Source organism: Bombyx mandarina, chromosome 18 (assembly GCF_030267445.1).
Source record: "Bombyx mandarina strain Sakado chromosome 18, ASM3026744v2".
In the NCBI taxonomy this organism is placed as follows: domain Eukaryota; kingdom Metazoa; phylum Arthropoda; class Insecta; order Lepidoptera; family Bombycidae; genus Bombyx; species Bombyx mandarina.
This window is the reverse complement of record NC_143224.1, coordinates 1,541,135-1,559,563: the sequence shown is the minus strand read 5'-3', so window position 1 is coordinate 1,559,563 and position 18,429 is coordinate 1,541,135. Positions and strand designations below refer to the sequence as shown.

The 18,429-nt window shown below is 48.0% G+C and overlaps 1 protein-coding gene across 1 annotated transcript; it reads right to left on the bottom strand.

Moving 5' to 3' along the window:
- Positions 1 to 1,522: 1,522 nt before the first annotated feature.
- LOC149500928 (chymotrypsin-2) lies at positions 1,523 to 18,392 on the bottom strand. The gene is made up of 5 exons (XM_089734535.1): positions 18,312 to 18,392; positions 15,674 to 15,905; positions 7,323 to 7,557; positions 6,780 to 6,953; positions 1,523 to 1,744 (listed from the first exon to the last, which is right to left on the bottom strand). Exons 1-5 carry the CDS (start codon positions 18,361 to 18,363, stop codon positions 1,598 to 1,600), a joined length of 840 nt encoding a protein of 279 aa, XP_089590661.1. The 5' UTR covers positions 18,364 to 18,392; the 3' UTR covers positions 1,523 to 1,597.
- Positions 18,393 to 18,429: the final 37 nt, after the last annotated feature.

Below are 18,429 nucleotides of genomic sequence, written 5' to 3'. Positions count from 1 at the left end.
TACATACTGTGACAAAGGAAAAAAAATATTTTTCTATGGCAAATAACATTTATTACTTTTACAGTGTGTTAGTTTAATACATAAATATAAAACAATTTAAAGTATAAAAGCTTATTCGAAGTGGTCTCCATTGGCTGCAATACAGTCCTTTAAACTTTGAGGCCAGTTATCAATAGAAGCACGCACTCTTTCCATTGGAAAATTTTTCACTACCAATCGTACGAAATGTTTTAGGGACTCCAAATTATCATGGCGTTTAGAGCAAGCCGTTCTCTCTAAAACTGACCATAAATCATAATCCAGCGGATTAAGATCGGGACTAGACGACGGCCAGTCTTCAGCTCTGATGAAGTCCGAAACGTTCGTTTCCAACCAAGACTGCGTAGACCGAACTTTATGACCTGGCGCCGAGTCTTGCTGGAAGGACTATTCTTGATTATTGAACATGGTGTTGTTAAGGGGCCTCACTACCTTCTCAAGAATGGTATCTTGATACACTTGTGCCGATGTTTTGATACCTTTTTCACAAAAGTATGGCTCAGTCACTCCTAAATAGCTAATACCCCAACAAACCATCACTGAAGTCGGATAGTGCCCATGTTGCACTCTGTCGACTAATTGGGAATCTTCCTTAGATCTTTGAGCATAAATACGGACATTTTGTTTGTTAAAATTTTGCTCAATTGTAAAAAATTTCTCATCCGTAAACAAAAATTTTCTATGACCTCCCTTTGCGTACCGCTTCAGTAGTTGTTTCGATTTTAACACCCTATTCTCTTTTAAATTATCAGTTAAGAAATGACCAGTACGTCTCTTAAAGGCTGCAAGTCTTAAGTCATCTTTTAAAATACGCGATATGGTTCTAGGTGCTATCTTCATCTCCCGAGATAAAATCTTTTGCTTTCGGACAGGATTTCTTAGAATTCTTTCCCTTACTGCTTTGACCACCTTTTTCGTACGAACACTACGTGGACGGCCAGATCTTTTTCTATCACAAACAGAAGAGGTCTCATTGCACCTATTAATAGCCCGGTACACAAACATTTTACTAATACCAAGCGTATGGAGAGTTTTAAAAATTGCAGTTGGCTCCATACCTACTTTGTGTAATGCAATCACAGCGGTTTGGTTCTCTTTATCACCCCACTCCATTTTAATATCGCAAAATATTGTACAATGTATTGGCGCCAAAATGAGAAAACTCAATGAGCAATCATATAAAAATGACAGATTCCAAATTCAAATGTAATATTTTGTTTATTTTTAATTGTAACAGTATTTATGGCCAGACTAATGAAAATTTATCGGTATTAAATCCTGTCGGTATGAATAATTAAGATTTTTATGCTAATCTGGTAAAACTTCAAAAACCACTCCTTTTTATTAAATAGAAGCATTGAGCATTTTGTCAGATATTTTTTAAGTAGTATAAAATCTGAAAAGTCGTTCGAGGCAACGGTGATGACTCTTCTGCGACAATCCACGGGAAGTTGCATCAAATCAAATTTAAAAAAAATCATAATAAAAGAGAAAAACTTTATTGGTTTTTGTTTATTTACAAAAAAATCATGGTATTCTTGATTAAAGTACAGTTTAATTAGCTAATGTTTTGTTGCAGCCAGGACCGGAAGGCGCTGACTCTGACGAACATGTCAGGAGCTCCCCGTGCGCAAGGGAAGCCCCACGACACGATGCCGACTTGGAGACCGCTGTCGGTCCGAGCCAATGCGCTGCCACTGTCGCCCTGGAGTAATATATAAGTTATAGATTAGATTCACGATTATAACGACCACGCGACAGCCGACTGTTCGCGGGTCAAAGAGACCGCGACCGAACCTCCGAGCTGTGTGCTCTGCCAGAAGCAGGGCCACACAGCCAACTACCGCGGATGCCCCAAGGCCCCGCGGAAGCGTCTGGCCAACGCGCCCCCAAAAACCGTCGGCCCAAAGACTTCGGCGCCCCGTGCGCCGAAGCCTGCCTTCGTGCCGGCACCGGTGCCCACCGTCTCCGCGTGGGCAAAACCGCTGCCGCTCACGCTGGCAGGGAAACCACCGGCACCCCAGCCCCTGCTCGCGCCGCGCCCCGCCCCCGCGCCCGGTCCCGCGCCTCGCCCCGGCCCCGCGCGGCCTGCTATAAACGACTTTACAATTATTCGCGACTACATCGCCGCGATAAATATCGACCGCATGCGTGCGTTCGCCGACGCCATGCGCAGAGCGGTCACGGCCGAAGACCGCCTAAACGCGACGTTCGAGTACATCGACGTCATCGAGTCCGTCCAGCGCACGCTGGTTTGATTACCGGTAATCAATGGCGTGCAACGGTAGGGAAAAACCGCGTTCCATAAAGTTAGCATTTTATAATGCTAACGGACTCGCGCGTCAGCGCGATCAAGTATATGAGTTTCTCCGCGATAATCTCATCGACATCCTTCTGGTGCAGGAGACCTTCCTAAAGCCCTCGCGTCGCGACCCCAAAGTCGCGAATTACGTCATGGTTAGGAATGACAGACTCTCCGCCCGCAAGGGCGGGACTGTCATTTACTATAGGAGGGCCCTGCACTGCGTCCCTCTCGATACTCCCTCGCTCTTACATATCGAGGCGTCAGTGTGCCGCATCGCGCTGACGGGACACCAGCCGATCGTCATCGCATCCGTTTATCTCCCCCCTGACAAACCCCTCCTGAGCAGTGACCTCGAGACACTGTTCGGTATGGGGGACGCGGTCATCCTGGCAGGCGATTTAAATTGCCACCACACTAGGTGGAACTGCCATCGCACGAATGTGAACGGTAGGCGTCTCGACGCGTTCATAGACGACCTCACATTCGAAGTATTCAACCCCCCGACCCCCACGTGCTATCCGTACAACGCCGCGCGTCGTCCGAGCACAATAGATCTGGCACTGCTGAGGAACGTAACTCTGCGCTTACGCTCCATCGAGGCAATGTCAGAACTCGACTCAGACCACCGACCTGTCGTCATGCAGCTCGGTCGCCCACTCAACCGCGAACCAGATACGAGGACCATGGTGGATTGGAAGAAGCTGGGCACGTGCTTAGCTGACACCGCTCCACCAATCCTCCCTTGCGGCCCGGATTCAACTCCATCCCCCGAGGATACCGTCGAATCCATAAACATCTTCACTGATCACGTCTCGACGGCGATCATAAGATCCTCGAAACAAGTCGATGTGGAGGACTGCTTCCACCGCATCAGACTTTCCCCCGAACTTAGGGACCTCGTTAGAATTAGAAACGCGGCAATCCGGGCCTACGATCGATATCCCACGGATTCAAACCGGACTCGGATGCGTCGCTTACAGCGGGAGGTCAAATCCCGCTTAAGCGACGCCCGAAACGAAAACTGGGATAGTTATTTAGAAGAACTCGCGCCCACTCACCAAGCATACTGGCAACTAGCTAGGACCCTCAAGTCCGAAACTATAGCCACTATGCCGCCTCTCGTACGCCCCTCAGGCCAACCACCGGCTTACGATGACGATGACAAGGCAGAGTTGCTGGCCGATGCACTGCAAGAGCAGTGCACCACCAGCACTCAACACGCGGACCCCGAACACACCGAGTTCGTCGACGGGGAGGTCGAGCGCAGAGCTTCCCTGCCGCCCTCGGACGCGTTACCCCCCATTACCACTTCCGAGGTCAAGGAGGCGATCGATAGCCTACAACCACGGAAAGCTCCCGGCTCCGACGGCATCCGCAACCGCGCGCTTAAATTGTTACCAGCCCAACTGATAACGATGTTGGCCACCATATTAAATGCTGCTATGACGAACTGCATCTTTCCCGCGGCGTGGAAAGAAGCGGACGTTATCGGCATACACAAACCGGGCAAACCGAAGAACGAAACCGCGAGTTACCGCCCCATCAGTCTCCTCCCGGCGATAGGCAAACTATACGAACGGCTCCTTCGTAAACGCCTCTGGGACTTCGTATCCGCGAACAAAATTCTGATAGACGAGCAGTTTGGATTCCGCGCCAGACACTCGTGCGTCCATCAAGTGCACCGCCTCACGGAGCACATCTTACTAGGGCTGAACAGGCGGAAACCCATTCCGACAGGAGCCCTCTTCTTCGATATAGCGAAGGCGTTCGACAAAGTCTGGCACAACGGTTTGATATACAAACTGTATAACATGGGAGTGCCAGACAGACTCGTGCTCATCATACGAGACTACTTGTCGAACCGTTCGTTCCGATATCGAGTCGAGGGAACGCGTTCCCGGCCCCGTCACGTCACAGCCGGAGTCCCGCAAGGCTCCGCCCTCTCCCCGTTACTATTCAGTTTGTATATCAACGATATACCCCGGTCTCCGGAGACCCATCTGGCGCTCTTCGCCGATGACACCGCCATCTACTACTCGTGTAGGAAGAAGGCGTTGCTTCATCGACGACTTCAGACCGCAGCTACCACCATGGGACAGTGGTTCCGGAAGTGGCGCATCGACATTAACCCCACGAAAAGCACAGCGGTGCTCTTCAAAAGGGGTCGCCCTCCGAACACCACGCTGAGCATCCCCCTCCCGACTAGGCGCGTCAATACCCCCGCCCCCGCCGTTCGCCCGATCACGATGTTCGACCAGCCCATACCGTGGGCCCCGAAGGTCAAATATTTAGGCGTCACCCTCGACAGTAGGATGACATTCCGCCCCCACATCAAGACGGTACGCGATCGTGCCGCCTTCATTCTAGGACGTCTCTACCCGATGATATGTAGGCGAAGTAAAATGTCCCTTAGAAATAAGGTGACACTCTACAAAACTTGCATACGCCCCGTCATGACCTATGCAAGTGTAGTGTTCGCTCACGCGGCCCGCATACACTTGAAATCATTCCAAATTATTCAATCCCGTTTTTGCAGGATAGCCGTCGGAGCCCCGTGGTTCGTCAGGAACGTCGACCTCCATGACGACCTGGACTTAGAGTCCATCAGTAAGTATCTGCAGTCGGCGTCCATGCGCCACTTCGATAAAGCGGCACGACACGAGAACCCTCTCATCGTGGCCGCCGGTAACTACATTCCCGATCCTGCGGACAGAATGGAAAGCAGTCGACGTCGCCCAAAACACGTCATCTCGGATCCGCCCGATCCACTAACGGTGCTTTTAGGTAATTCAAGCACCGGTCACCGTTCTCGTCGAACCCGTCGCTTACGACGAAGGGCTCGACGAGTAAATTAACTCCCAGACACAGCCCACTGAGTTTCTCGCCGGATCTTCTCAGTGGGTCGCGTTTCCGATCCGGTGGTAGATTCTGCGAAGCACGACTCTTGCTAGGGTTCGTGTTAGCAACATCGTCAGGTTTGAGCCCCGTGAGCTCACCTACTAAAGTTAGGGTTACGCTGACATAGCCTCTCAAGGCTCTCAGCTTAGGTAGGAAAAAAAAAAAAAAAAAAAACGATTATAACTAGTCAAAGTGCAAATTCCAATATAAATAAATAAATAACAGAAAAAAGATCTAATAGGTTAAATAACAGGTTGGGGAAAAGTCTTTTCGAATTTTAAAGAAGACAGTTCCAAATTCAATTTAGGAAAATGTGTGATTTTTATTTATTTTTCGTACTGTCAAGATGAGTGAATCTAATGAAGAAATTGAATATAATTTAAAATTTTACTACAATAAAGATAAAAATGCAACGCAAGCCACGAAACAAATTTGCGATGTTTATGGACCTAGTGCATGGATGCCATTTTTGAAAAAGTGGAGCAAGATCGGCATATCAGTAGTTACGACGTAGCTGAAGAACTGGGAATTTACCATTAAACAGTTTAGGCGCATTTGAAAAAAACTGTGTACACAAAAAAGCTCGATATTTAGGTACCTCACGAGCTCACTAAAAGAAACCTAATGAACCGTGTACTCATTTGTGATTCTTTATTACGACGTAATAAAACCGAACCGTTTTTGAAGAAGCTGATAACTAGTGATGAAAAGTGGATCACGTACGACAAGAACGTGCGAAAAAGGTCGTGGTCAAAGGCCGGTCAGGCTTCACAGACTGTGGCGAAGCCCGGGTTAACTCGCAACAAGGTGATGCTGTGTGTGTGGTGGGATTGAATGGGCATTATTCATTATGAGCTGTTACCACTAGGCAGGACTATCGACTCTGAACTCTACTGCGAACAACTGATGAGATTAAAGGCGAGAAGTTGGGAGAAAGCGGCCGGAATCAATCAACAAAAGGGGTGTGGTTTTTCATCATGATAACGCTAGACCTCACACATGTTTAGCCACTCAGCAAAAATTAAGAGAGCTTGGCTGGGAGGTGTTAATGCATCCGCCGTATAGTCCTAACCTGGCACCTTCAGATTTCCACCTGTTTCGGTCTCTTCAGAATTCTTTAGGCAGTGCCAGGTTAACATCATGAGAGGACTGCCAAAACTAATTGTCGCGGTATTTTGATCAGAAGCCCCAAAATTTCTATAGCAATGGTATCATGTCCCTACCAACAAGATGTCAAAAAGTTATCAAACAAAATGGTACCTACATACTTTAGTTAAATGTAAATAATCTATAGTAAAAAATGTTGTAAATTTTTTTAAAAAATACGAAGAATCTTTTCCCCAACCTATTATAATAATTATAAATATAATAAGATAAAAGCAGGTTCATTAATATACAAAGTAAGTAAGTTTGATGTTTGAATCATTACCATAGAAATCTAGACAAACCAGCCCATTTCGCTATGGAAATGATTATGCCTAAGAAAATTTGCAGGGAAGGTGAAAAGCGACCAAGGAAGTGTTGTTTATATACTTACATTGCAAGTACCAGTTCCTTCTGCGTGGAATGTGCAGAGCTCGATGTGAGGTTCGACAGGAGGAGCCCTCACGTTAAGGTCAATGGCCGCCTGGGCCGCAGTCCTCACGCAAGTCTGACCATCAATGGTTCTCACATTGATCTCCAGAAGATTCGTAGAGAGAGCACCGTTAGCCTGGAAAGAAGATCCAGATGCTATAAAACCCTAGATTATTTTTAAATGCATTGCTTTTGTTCCATTTAGGCCACTTTTTAAGTAGTAAAGTGCAGATATTTGATTTTAATAAAAGTTATCTATCACCAGCCTGTTGTTTTCGGGCAAAAATGGTTACAGAATATTGACAATTATGTTTGTTAAAATTTTTATCATCAAAATATTTCCATTAAAAATATTCGATTGAGGATATTTCTTACACATTTAGCACAAGAGCTAGTTAATCCTAGCTTGGGATCATTGAAAGGTGTAGGTACCTATTTTTGTTTTTATATTAAAGGATTACTTTTCGGCTTCTATACCGACCACTTCAAATACAATTAAACTCACCCTAACTCTTCCCCATCCAGCAACCCTGACAGGGACGCCTCCAGGTACGTAGTCAAAACTCAAAGAGATAGGCCTGACGCGGTCGTTGAAGACGATGTTCGAGGATGTTATGAGAATACCCAAGTCGTTCTTGATGGTATTGGACACGTAGTGAGGGTGGGTGATGTTTCTGGAGACAGTGTGGAGAGAACCTCCAGAGTTCCATTGGTTTGTGCCGACTGTCAGACGAAGATTTCTGCGCAAAAGTAGAAAAAAAGGAATAAAATTTATATTTTAAGTGTTAATAAGTGTTATCACTAACCAAGTAATAATATAATTTTTGAAAATAGGTTTTATATAGATATTTTTGCTATGGTAGGCAGGCGAGAAAAGGGTTATCCTGAGCCAAGCCGTTGCCTACTGGATACTCGTATTCACGTGTGATGTCCATTTGATAATGTCCACGTTAAGTGATCAAACCTTACTTCCAACTGCATTAGAATAATGGTTATACTACCCTACTTTTTTATGATTGAAGTATTACTGGTGGCCCGGAGGCCTTTCCAGTTTCACCAGGACAGGTGAGCGAGCAAAGGCTCAGCCAGAACACACGCGAGGTTGAAAGGTTTTTTCTTCGTTATAAATGCATATTTACTGGTGGTAGGACCTCTTGTGAGTCCGCACGGGTAGGTACCACCACCCTGCCTATTTCTGCCGTGAAGCAGTAATGCGTTTCGGTTTGAAGGATGAGGCAGCCGTTGTAACTATACTGAGACCTTAGAACTGATATCTCAAGGTGGGTGGCGCATTTACGTCGTAGATGTCTATGGGCTCCAGTAACCACTTAACACTAGGTGGGCTGTGAGCTCGTCCACCTATCTAAGCAATAAAAAAAAAGAAATACGATTCAAGAAATCCACATTGCGAATAATAGTTGTAGCCTAAAGTACCAAAATTAACGTAAGATATGAATTAGTCGCCATTTTTGCAGTAAATTATTTCCTAATCTCAAAAAAATAGAATTTGACAGAGTAGAGTCTAGGATTACTACAAATTACCATAAGCTAGCGGTAGCTATCGTTCAACACAATATTTGACAGATGCCTGAATCTTGCTGAAGACATTTTCAAGATAAGCTTAAAAAATAATCAACAACATACGTATCATTTTTTTTGCCTACCTAAGCTGATGGTCTAAAGAGACCATATCAGCGTAAACTTGACTAGTAGGTGAGTTCACGGGGCTCAAACCTGACGACGTTGCTAACACGAACTCTAGCAAGAGCCGTGCTTCGCAGAATCTACCACCGAATCGGAAACGCGACCCACTGAGAAGATCCAGCGAGAAACTCAGTGGGCTGTACCTGTGGGATAATTTCGTTCGATCGACGGGTTCGACGAGAATGATGACCGGTGCTTAAGGTACCTAAAAGCGCCGTTAATGGATCGTGAGGATCTGAAATGACGTGTTTTGGGCGACGTCGACTGCTTTCCATTCTGTCCGCAAGATGGGAAGTCAGGACCGTCGGTCCACTGAGCTTTTTCATTCGCTCAGTGGAAGATCTGCCCTTTGTTGCTTCCGCTTAAATATCTGTCGCGTGTGTGGTCATGAATGAGTTCCACAATGAACGAATAGCATAGTGTAATGAAATTTTAATACGGCCATTTTAAATAGTTTATTTACAAAGGGTACCGATGGTGGATGTCTTGTATCTGATCGGGTTGATACCAACCACCTTTCTATTTCGGCCGTATTCCTTATGTATTCCTTATACTTAGACCTCCACCTTTAGAGGTGGATGATGGATGGTTAATGGTGGAATGATGATGGATGAATGGTGGAATGATGGTGGACGATGGATGGTATTCATATATTAATTTCTGTGGAGTTGCATTGCCATTTATAATCTGGTGAGCCGCGAACATTTACGCCTATACAATATGGTTTTTTTTTTTTTTTTCCTACCTAAGCTGATAGCCCTAATGGCTATTTCAGCGTAACCTTAACTTTAGTAGGTGAGCTCACGGGGCTCAACCTGATGACGTTGCTAACACGAACCCTAGCAAGAGCCGTGCTTCGCAGAATCTACCACCGGATCGGAAACGCGACCCACTGAGAAGATCCGGCGAGAAACTCAGTGGGCTGTGTCTGAGAGTTAATTTACTCGTCGAGCCCTTCGTCGCAAGCGACGTGTTCGACGAGAACGGTGACCGGTGCTTGAAGTACCTAAAAGCACCGTTAGTGGATCGGGAGGATCCGAGATGACGTGTTTTGGGCGACGTCGACTGCTTTCCATTCGGTCCGCAGGATCGGGAATGTAGTTACCGGCGGCCACGATGAGAGGGTTCTCGTGTCGTGCCGCTTTATCGAAGTGGCGCATCGACGCCGACTGTAGATACTTACTGATGGACTCTAAGTCCAGGTCGTCATGGAGGTCGACGTTCCTGACGAACCACGGGGCTCCGACGGCTATCCTGCAAAAACGGGATTGAATAATTTGGAATGACTTTAAGTGAGTGCGGGCCGCGTGAGCGAACACTACACTTGCATAGGTCATGACGGGGCGTATGCAAGTTTTGTAGAGTGTCACCTTATTTCTAAGGGACATTTTGCTTCGCCTACATATCATCGGGTAGAGACGTCCTAGAATGAAGGCGGCACGGTCGCGTACCGTCTTAATGTGAGGGCGGAATGTCATCCTACTGTCGAGGGTGACGCCTAAATATTTGACCTTCGGGGCCCACGGTATGGGCTGGTCGAACATCGTGATTGGGCGAATGGCGGGGGCGGAGGTGTTGACGCGCCTAGTCGGGAGGGGGATGCTCAGCGTGGTGTTCGGAGGGCGACCCCTTTTGAAGAGCACCGCTGTGCTTTTCGTGGGGTTGATGTCGATGCGCCACTTCCGGAACCACTGTCCCATGGTGGTAGCTGCGGTCTGAAGTCGTCGATGAAGCAACGCCTTCTTCCTACACGAGTAGTAGATGGCGGTGTCATCGGCGAAGAGCGCCAGATGTGTCTCCGGAGACCGGGGTATATCATTGATATACAAACTAAATAGTAACGGGGAGAGGGCGGAGCCTTGCGGGACTCCGGCTGTGACGTGACGGAACCGGGAACGCGTTCCCTCGATATCGGAACGAACGGTTCGACAAGTAGTCTCGTATGATGAGCACGAATCTGTCTGGCACTCCCATGTTATACAGTTTGTATATCAAACCGTTGTGCCAGACTTTGTCGAACGCCTTCGCTATATCGAAGAAGAGGGCTCCAGTCGGAATGGGTTTCCGCCTATTCAGCCCTAGTAAGATGTGCTCCGTGAGGCGGTGCACTTGATGGACGCACGAGTGTCTGGCGCGGAATCCAAACTGCTCGTCTATGAGAATTTTATTCGCGGATACGAAGTGCCAGAGGCGTTTACGAAGGAGCCGTTCGTATAGTTTGCCTATCGCCGGGAGGAGACTGATGGGGCGGTAACTCGCGGTTTCGTTCTTCGGTTTGCCCGGCTTGTGTATGCCGATAACGTCAGCTTCTTTCCACGCCGCGGGAAAGATGCAGTTCGTCATAGCAGCATTTAAGATGGTGGCCAACATCGTTATTAGTTGGGCTGGTAACAGTTTTAGCGCGCGGTTGCGGATGCCGTCGGAGCCGGGTGCCTTCTTAGGTTGAAGGTTGTCTATTACTTCTCTAACTTCGTCAGAGGTAATGGGGGGTAACGCGTCCGAGGGTGGCAGGGAAGCTCTGCGCTCGACCTTCCCTGTCGACTAACTCGGTGTGTTCGGGGTCCGCGTGTTGAGTGCTGGTGGTGCACTGCTCTTGCAGTGCATCGGCCAGCAACTCTGCCTTGTCATCGTCATCGTAAGCCGGTGGTTGGCCTGAGGGGCGTACGAGAGGCGGCATAGTGGCGATAGTTTCGGACTTGAGGGTCCTAGCTAGTCGCCAGTATGCTTGGTGAGTGGGCGCGAGTTCTTCTAAATAACTATCCCAGTTTTCGTTTCGGGCGTCGCTTAAGCGGGATTTGACCTCCCGCTGTAAGCGACGCATCCGAGTCCGGTTTGAGTCCGTGGGATATCGATCGTAGGCCCGGATTGCCGCGTTTCTGACTCTTACGAGGTCCCTAAGTTCGGGGGAAAGTCTGATGCGGTGGAAGCAGTCCTCCACATCGACTTGTTTCGAAGATCTTATGATCGCCGTCGAGACGTGATCAGTGAAGATGTTTATGGATTCGACTGTGTCCTCGGGGGATGGAGTTGAATCCGGGCCGCAAGGGAGGATTGGTGGAGCGGTGTCAGCTAAGCACGTGCCCAGCTTCTTCCAATCCACCATGGTCCTCGTATCTGGTTCGCGGTTAAGTGGGCGACCGAGCTGCATGACGACAGGTCGGTGGTCTGAGTCGAGTTCTGACATTGCCTCGATGGAGCGCAAGCGCAGAGTTACGTTCCTCAGCAGTGCCAGATCTATTGTGCTCGGAACGCGCGGCGTTGTACGGATAGCACGTGGGGGTCGGGGGGTTGAATATCTCGAATGTGAGGTCGTCTATGAACGCGTCGAGACGCCTACCGTTCACATTCGTGCGATGGCAGTTCCACCTAGTGTGGTGGCAATTTAAATCGCCTGCCAGGATGACCGCGTCCCCCATACCGAGCAGTGTCTCGAGGTCACTGCTCAGGAGGGGTTTGTCAGGGGGGAGATAAACGGATGCGATGACGATCGGCTGGTGTCCCGTCAGCGCGATGCGGCACACTGACGCCTCGATATGTAAGAACGAGGGAGTATCGAGAGGGACGCAGTGCAGGGCCCTCCTATAGTAAATGACAGTTCCGCCCTTGGGGGCGGAGAGTCTGTCATTCCTAACCATGACGTAATTCGCGACTTTGGGGTCGCGACGCCAGGGCTTTAGGAAGGTCTCCTGCACCAGAAGGATGTCAATGAGATTGTCACGGAGAAACTCATATACTTGATCGCGCTGGCGCGCGAGTCCGTTAGCATTATAAAATGCTAACTTTAAAGAACGCGGTTTTTCCCTACCGTTGTTCGCCATTGATTACCGGTAATCAAACCAGCGTACGCTGGACGGACTCGATGACGTCCATGTGGTCGAACGTCGCGTATATCCTATCTGTGGCCGTGACCGCCCTGCGCATGGCGTCGGCGAACGAGCGCATGCGGTCGATGTTAATCGCGGCGATGTAGTCGCGTATGATCGAGAAGTCGTTTGTGGGGGCGCGCGCGGGGCCGAGGCGAGGCGCGGGACCGGGCGCGGGCGCTGGGGCGGGGCGCGGCGCGAGCAGGGGCTGGGGTGCCGGTGGTTTCCCTGCCAACGTGAGCGGCAGCGGTTTTGCCCACGCGGAGACGGTGGGCACCGGTGCCGGCACGAAGGCAGGTTTCGGCGTGCGGGGCGCCGAAGTCTTTGGGCCGACGGTTTTGGGTGGCGCGTTGGCCAGACGCTTCCGCGGGGCCTTGGGGCATCCGCGGTAGTTGGCCGTGTGGCCCTGCTTTTGGCAGAGCACACAGCTCGGCGATTCGGTCGCGGTCTCCTTGACCCGCGAGCAGTCGGCTGTCGCGTGGTCGCCGAGGCATTTAACGCACCGCGGGCGCGCGTGGCAATTGCGTGCGGAATGGCCATAAAGTTGGCACCTATGGCACTGCCCGGGAGTGCCTTTTTTGTGGGGGGCTCGACGGTGACCCCTGATAAACCGCAAACGGTGCGGAGGCTTGAGGCAATCTGTTTGCCTTCCGAGGTAGGTTCTAGCGCGACGAGAACCATGTTGTAGGGGAACTTGTCCCGACCGCTGTGCATACGGTGCACACTTACGATCGGGTACGCCTGCTCGATGAGGTCTTCCTTAACTAGCTCGACGTCGAGCTCTTTTGGTACTCCGCGTATTACTACGCGGAGCTCGCGGTCCTCCTAGAGGGCATAGGTGTGGTAACCTATGCTCTCCTTTCGGAGGTGTGAGGTGAGGGCCCTATGGTCGCCCGGTGTTGCGACCTTAATCTGTATCCCGTGCGCGAGATTACGCGCTTGGGAGTTAATATTGTTGGCCTTAAGGGCCTGGGAAACGCGGTTCCACGCGGATTTATCCCTCAGGATTACCGGCGGCGGCGCGGGAACTTTTCGGACGGGCGCGGGCCCGGGGCGCGGCGACGGGGTTGCGCGGCGAGGGGAGTCAGGTGAGACCACGACTTTAGGTCGCGATGCGTTCGCGGCCTTGGGCTGTTTCGGCACCGTGGACGGTTCCACGGCGCGGGCGCGTTTTTTACCGCGCGTGATGGTTTTGAACCCATCGGAGGTTCCGGGCTACGGGCTCGTCGCGGACTCGAAGTCCATCTCCGATCCGGTATCGGAGTCTGAACCGGAGTTGACGATTGACGACGCGACGGACGAGAACGGCGTAAACGACGTCGCGGGTGCGTTAGGCGCCTCGCTGGCGCTAGGCGCTTCATGAGTCGCTACGTGTATACGTGCGCTCGAATTGGATTTGGGGGCGGGGCATGTTTGCGCGGCTCTGAACGACGCGGCGAGGGACGCGGGCGGGGGGTGACTTGCGCGGGCGGCCCTGTAAGCCGCGAATTCGGCCGTAAGGTTCGACAGAATCGGGTACTTTTCGGCGAGTAACCCGAGAAACCCTACCCCTTAGAAATAAGGTGACACTCTACAAAACTTGCATACGCCCCGTCATGACCTATGCAAGTGTAGTGTTCGCTCACGCGGCCCGCATACACTTGAAATCATTCCAAATTATTCAATCCCGTTTTTGCAGGATAGCCGTCGGAGCCCCGTGGTTCGTCAGGAACGTCGACCTCCATGACGACCTGGACTTAGAGTCCATCAGTAAGTATCTGCAGTCGGCGTCCATGCGCCACTTCGATAAAGCGGCACGACACGAGAACCCTCTCATCGTGGCCGCCGGTAACTACATTCCCGATCCTGCGGACAGAATGGAAAGCAGTCGACGTCGCCCAAAACACGTCATCTCGGATCCGCCCGATCCACTAACGGTGCTTCTAGGTACTTCAAGCACCGGTCACCGTTCTCGTCGAACCCGTCGCTTGCGACGAAGGGCTCGACGAGTAAATTAACTCTCAGACACAGCCCACTGAGTTTCTCGCCGGATCTTCTCAGTGGGTCGCGTTTCCGATCCGGTGGTAGATTCTGCGAAGCACGACTCTTGCTAGGGTTCGTGTTAGCAACGTCATCAGGTTTGAGCCCCGTGAGCTCACCTACAAAAGTTAGGGTTACGCTGACATAGCCTCTCAAGGCTCTCAGCTTAGGTAGGAAAAAAAAAAAAAAAAAAAAAGAAACCCTACTAATTCTTCTTCCATGGTTTTTTGCCCGGGGGGTGCGTCCCCGGGACTTAAGGCAAACTCGCCGAAAGGCGTTTTTTTTTTTTTTTTTTTTTCCTACCTAAGCTGATAGCCTTGAGAGGCTATGTCAGCGTAACCCTAACTTTAGTAGGTGAGCTCACGGGGCTCAACCTGACGATGTTGCTAACACGAACCCTAGCAAGAGCCGTGCTTCGCAGAATCTACCACCGGATCGGAAACGCGACCCACTGAGAAGATCCGGCGAGAAACTCAGTGAGCTATGTCTGAGAGTTAATTTACCCATCGAGCCCTTCGTCGCAAGCGACGGGTTCGACGAGAACGGTGACCGGTGCTTGAAGTACCTAAAAGCACCGTTAGTGGATCGGGAGGATCCGTGATGACGTGTTTTGGGCGACGTCGACTGCTTTCCATTCTGTCCGCAGGATCGGGAATGTAGTTACCGGCGGCCACGATGAGAGGGTTCTCGTGTCGTGCCGCTTTATCGAAGTGGCCGAAAGGTGAGTCCCCTGAGTAGGATTTTACCCCCTGCGCTGTGCCAGCTAGCAAGAGGGGGAGTGCCTATGCCGGGAAAATGGCAGTCAGCTGGGATTGGGGTGGAAAGTTGGGAAGGTGGGGCCCCACTGGGTTGTGAGAATGCCACAACAAGCGGTGATCTCAGCGGGGGGTTAGTCTCGAAAGAGACTGTTTTGCACGCCGAATAAAATAAATAAATTTAATATATGAAATGAATGAATGATAATGAGTTGGCGTTACGAGTGCACAACAACAAGCTCGAGCTGTTTTTGAGATTCAAGGTCGCGACGCCAGCGACAGTGCGTCGAGAATGCACAACAATGTCGCGATCAATGCGACAACGACAATGTCGGGCAACTCACAACTCACGTTCGCGACGGCAGCGACAATTTTTCACAAAAACGCGTCCGGACCAAATGGTGTTGCAATCGGAACTGTACAATATGGACTTTTGGTTGTTGTGTTTATAGTAAACGTAGCAATTCAATGCTTGCTGACTACTAGTAAAGACTAATGGAAATTTTTAAGATTACCCAGAGAGACTTCCAAGTGTGAATACAGCAACAATGCAATGAGCAGCGGTGAGCACCGAGCGTGCGGTGAGCACTGAGCCTCCGCAGACAAAGCTCCTGATGAAGATACCATTAGTCATTGCTACCATGTGGGGGTGGCTGCCCTGAGCTGCCTGGCTACCCCCCACAATACGAGCGTTCCGGTCCACATGCTCGTAGAAGATGGACATGTCATCTTCAGGCTTGGGGAGTGCTGAAATTTGAGAAAAACATGTTGCATTATCTACAGCTTTCTGTTGTAATTTTTCGGATTTCACGAGTCTTAGACATACATAAATATTTAAGACTACACTCGCCTTTGTTACTTTCATTGTACAACTTATACGACTATAATACGAAATACAATGTGATATGTGAATGTGATGAAATATGATGTGTTCCTAAATTCTAGGTCACTCGGAAATCCATTAAAAAGGTTCTGGCTTCCCTATGTGTTAAACAGGGTCCTAAAATAAAGGTGATGAAGATTGTGGACAAGCAATTATTTATTTCTTAATTTGACTTTGGAATTCTCCTGTTGTAAGAATAAATATAATAAATAATCACATTTATTCACAAAACACAGCTTTGTTATTTCAATTTCTTAGATAACAGGGGTTAAAAAATGAAATTGCCGTTTTATTGTAATAGGTATTTCAAATGGACATAGAACCTTCATGGTTTGAGATTTTTGAGTGGAACTTTTTTCAAATAGTACCTATGAGGTTCTTCTTTAAAAAAATGTGCAACATTCGATTATCGACTTTCAGTTGTTATTCTTATTCAGCTTAAACAAGAAAGATGGATACCTACTTCGAAAATTCGAGTGATTTTTGAAAACGAGTTGTGTGAACTAGTGAGTGAACTAACGCTGCAGAAACAGCTCGCAATATTAATATTGCATTTGGAGAGGGGACTGCTAATGAACGCATTCGTGATGGAAATTTTATTTGAAGAACGAACCACGTAGAAGACCGCTTAGTCATGTGATTAACAACGAATTGAAAGAGATGGTGGAAGCCGATGCGAGCCAAACTACCCAGGAATTAGCGGCAATATAATTAGTATTTGAAGTAAACACATTTCATTTTCCTAGCCACCTCATGATACCTCTAAAAAATAAACACAACAGTCAAACATCGCAAAGAATGGCTGCCATGACGGAAACCGTGATTGTACCGAAATAAAGGTTGCTCTAAATTCTAAATCAAGAGACACAGACTTTGCGAGGTAGGCGTACCTGTATTTATTAGGTGCCTACTCTTTGAATTTTTTTTGGTACGGTTCCTTCATTTTCATCAGCCGTGATACATCAGATAACAACGACTGTCCCATTCAATAGACTACAATCCATGCCTTATTTGTAATAATAGTCATGTAAAAGTCAAGCTAGGCGGCACCGGTGGTACCTACCACATGGTCGCTCATGTTGAAATAGATTTCCTAACTCCTCACAGTCCAAGAGCAGGCACTAGCTGAGAATAGAGAACCTCGTGTCGGAGGCCGTGATCCTTTTAAGCCACATTAGTAAGAAAATTAGACAATAGGGCGGAGAAACCGGACAAAAAACCATAACTTATTCAATCTATACGGTTCACAATCATATTAAATGTTCTCGCTCGTAATAATTGGGTAGCGGTATTTTTAGATTTATAGATATATTTTTTTGAAATTAATCCTTACACTTGTAGATTCCATATCTTTTAGTTGCTAATTAGGAAAGTACAGAGATAAGCGGATAATTTTACAGCTTGCGTAGTCCATTAATTAACACGCCATGTTTATTCCAGTGAACACGTCATTTCGGATCCTCCCGATCCACTAACGGTGCATTTGGGAACCTCCAGCACCGGTCAGCGTGCTCGTGGAATATGGACATGTCATCTTCGGACTTGGGCAAGGCTGAAGATGAAAACTCAAAAGTGAACTTTTCAACGAGAATCTATATGCACGTGAAGCAAAAACTTTGTACCACTTTTTACGAAAATTGCGCGAACGGAGGAGTATGAAACTTCCCACACTTATAGAGAATATTGAGAAGAAGTGCACAATGCTAAGATTTTTTTTAAATTATGCATTAAAAATACATTAAATCGATAAAGAAAACATTACACACACTACCATGTATTTGACACACACACATATACTTTTTGTTTATTGTCAAACTTTTGTTATTGCTTATAGTCTGTAGTCAAATTGAGAATAGGTTAATATTCTTTATCTTTAATATTACGAGTATTTATCTATAGTGTAGTCTTGGCGAAATCTTTGACTATAGAAATATATAAGTAGTCTTTGACAATAGAACCATAATAATGTCCAAACTTATAATTTTAATTAATTATAGTCGAATTTCGACTACTGCGGGAACACTAGCTATAGTAATTGTAACTGTTTTAAAAAATAGAGATATTACAGTTTTTACGGCAACTGTGGTAATTAAATGAGACTTAAACATTGTCTTAAGGTGGGCGGTTGGAATGAGGTTAATGTGGTCTATGGCCTTCGACAATCATTATCATCATCATCAGGTAAACCAAAAGTAATAGTTATCCGATGCAATAAAAGGCTTAATGAACTAACTTCTTCGTCATGTTGGCAAAAAAATCAGAAATCTTACCCCAGGCAGCTGCAAAGAGCGCCACAAAAAGTATTCCGTATTTTACGTTCATTTCTCCCGTCGCCCGAATCAGACTATTCATTAAATACTCAAAGCACCACTTATATATAATTTGACA

Bases quoted from the DNA above. Each gene is read 5' to 3' on its own strand.
- LOC149500928 (XM_089734535.1), bottom strand. From the start codon at position 18,363: ATGAACGTAAAATACGGAATACTTTTTGTGGCGCTCTTTGCAGCTGCC. The intron at 15,906-18,311 runs GTAAGATTTCTG...CTCAAATTTCAG, and splicing joins GCTCTTTGCAGCTGCCTGGG to CACTCCCCAAGCCTGAAGAT. The intron at 1,745-6,779 runs GTAAGTATATAA...ATATTACTCCAG, and splicing joins AAGGAACTGGTACTTGCAAT to GGCGACAGTGGCAGCGCATT.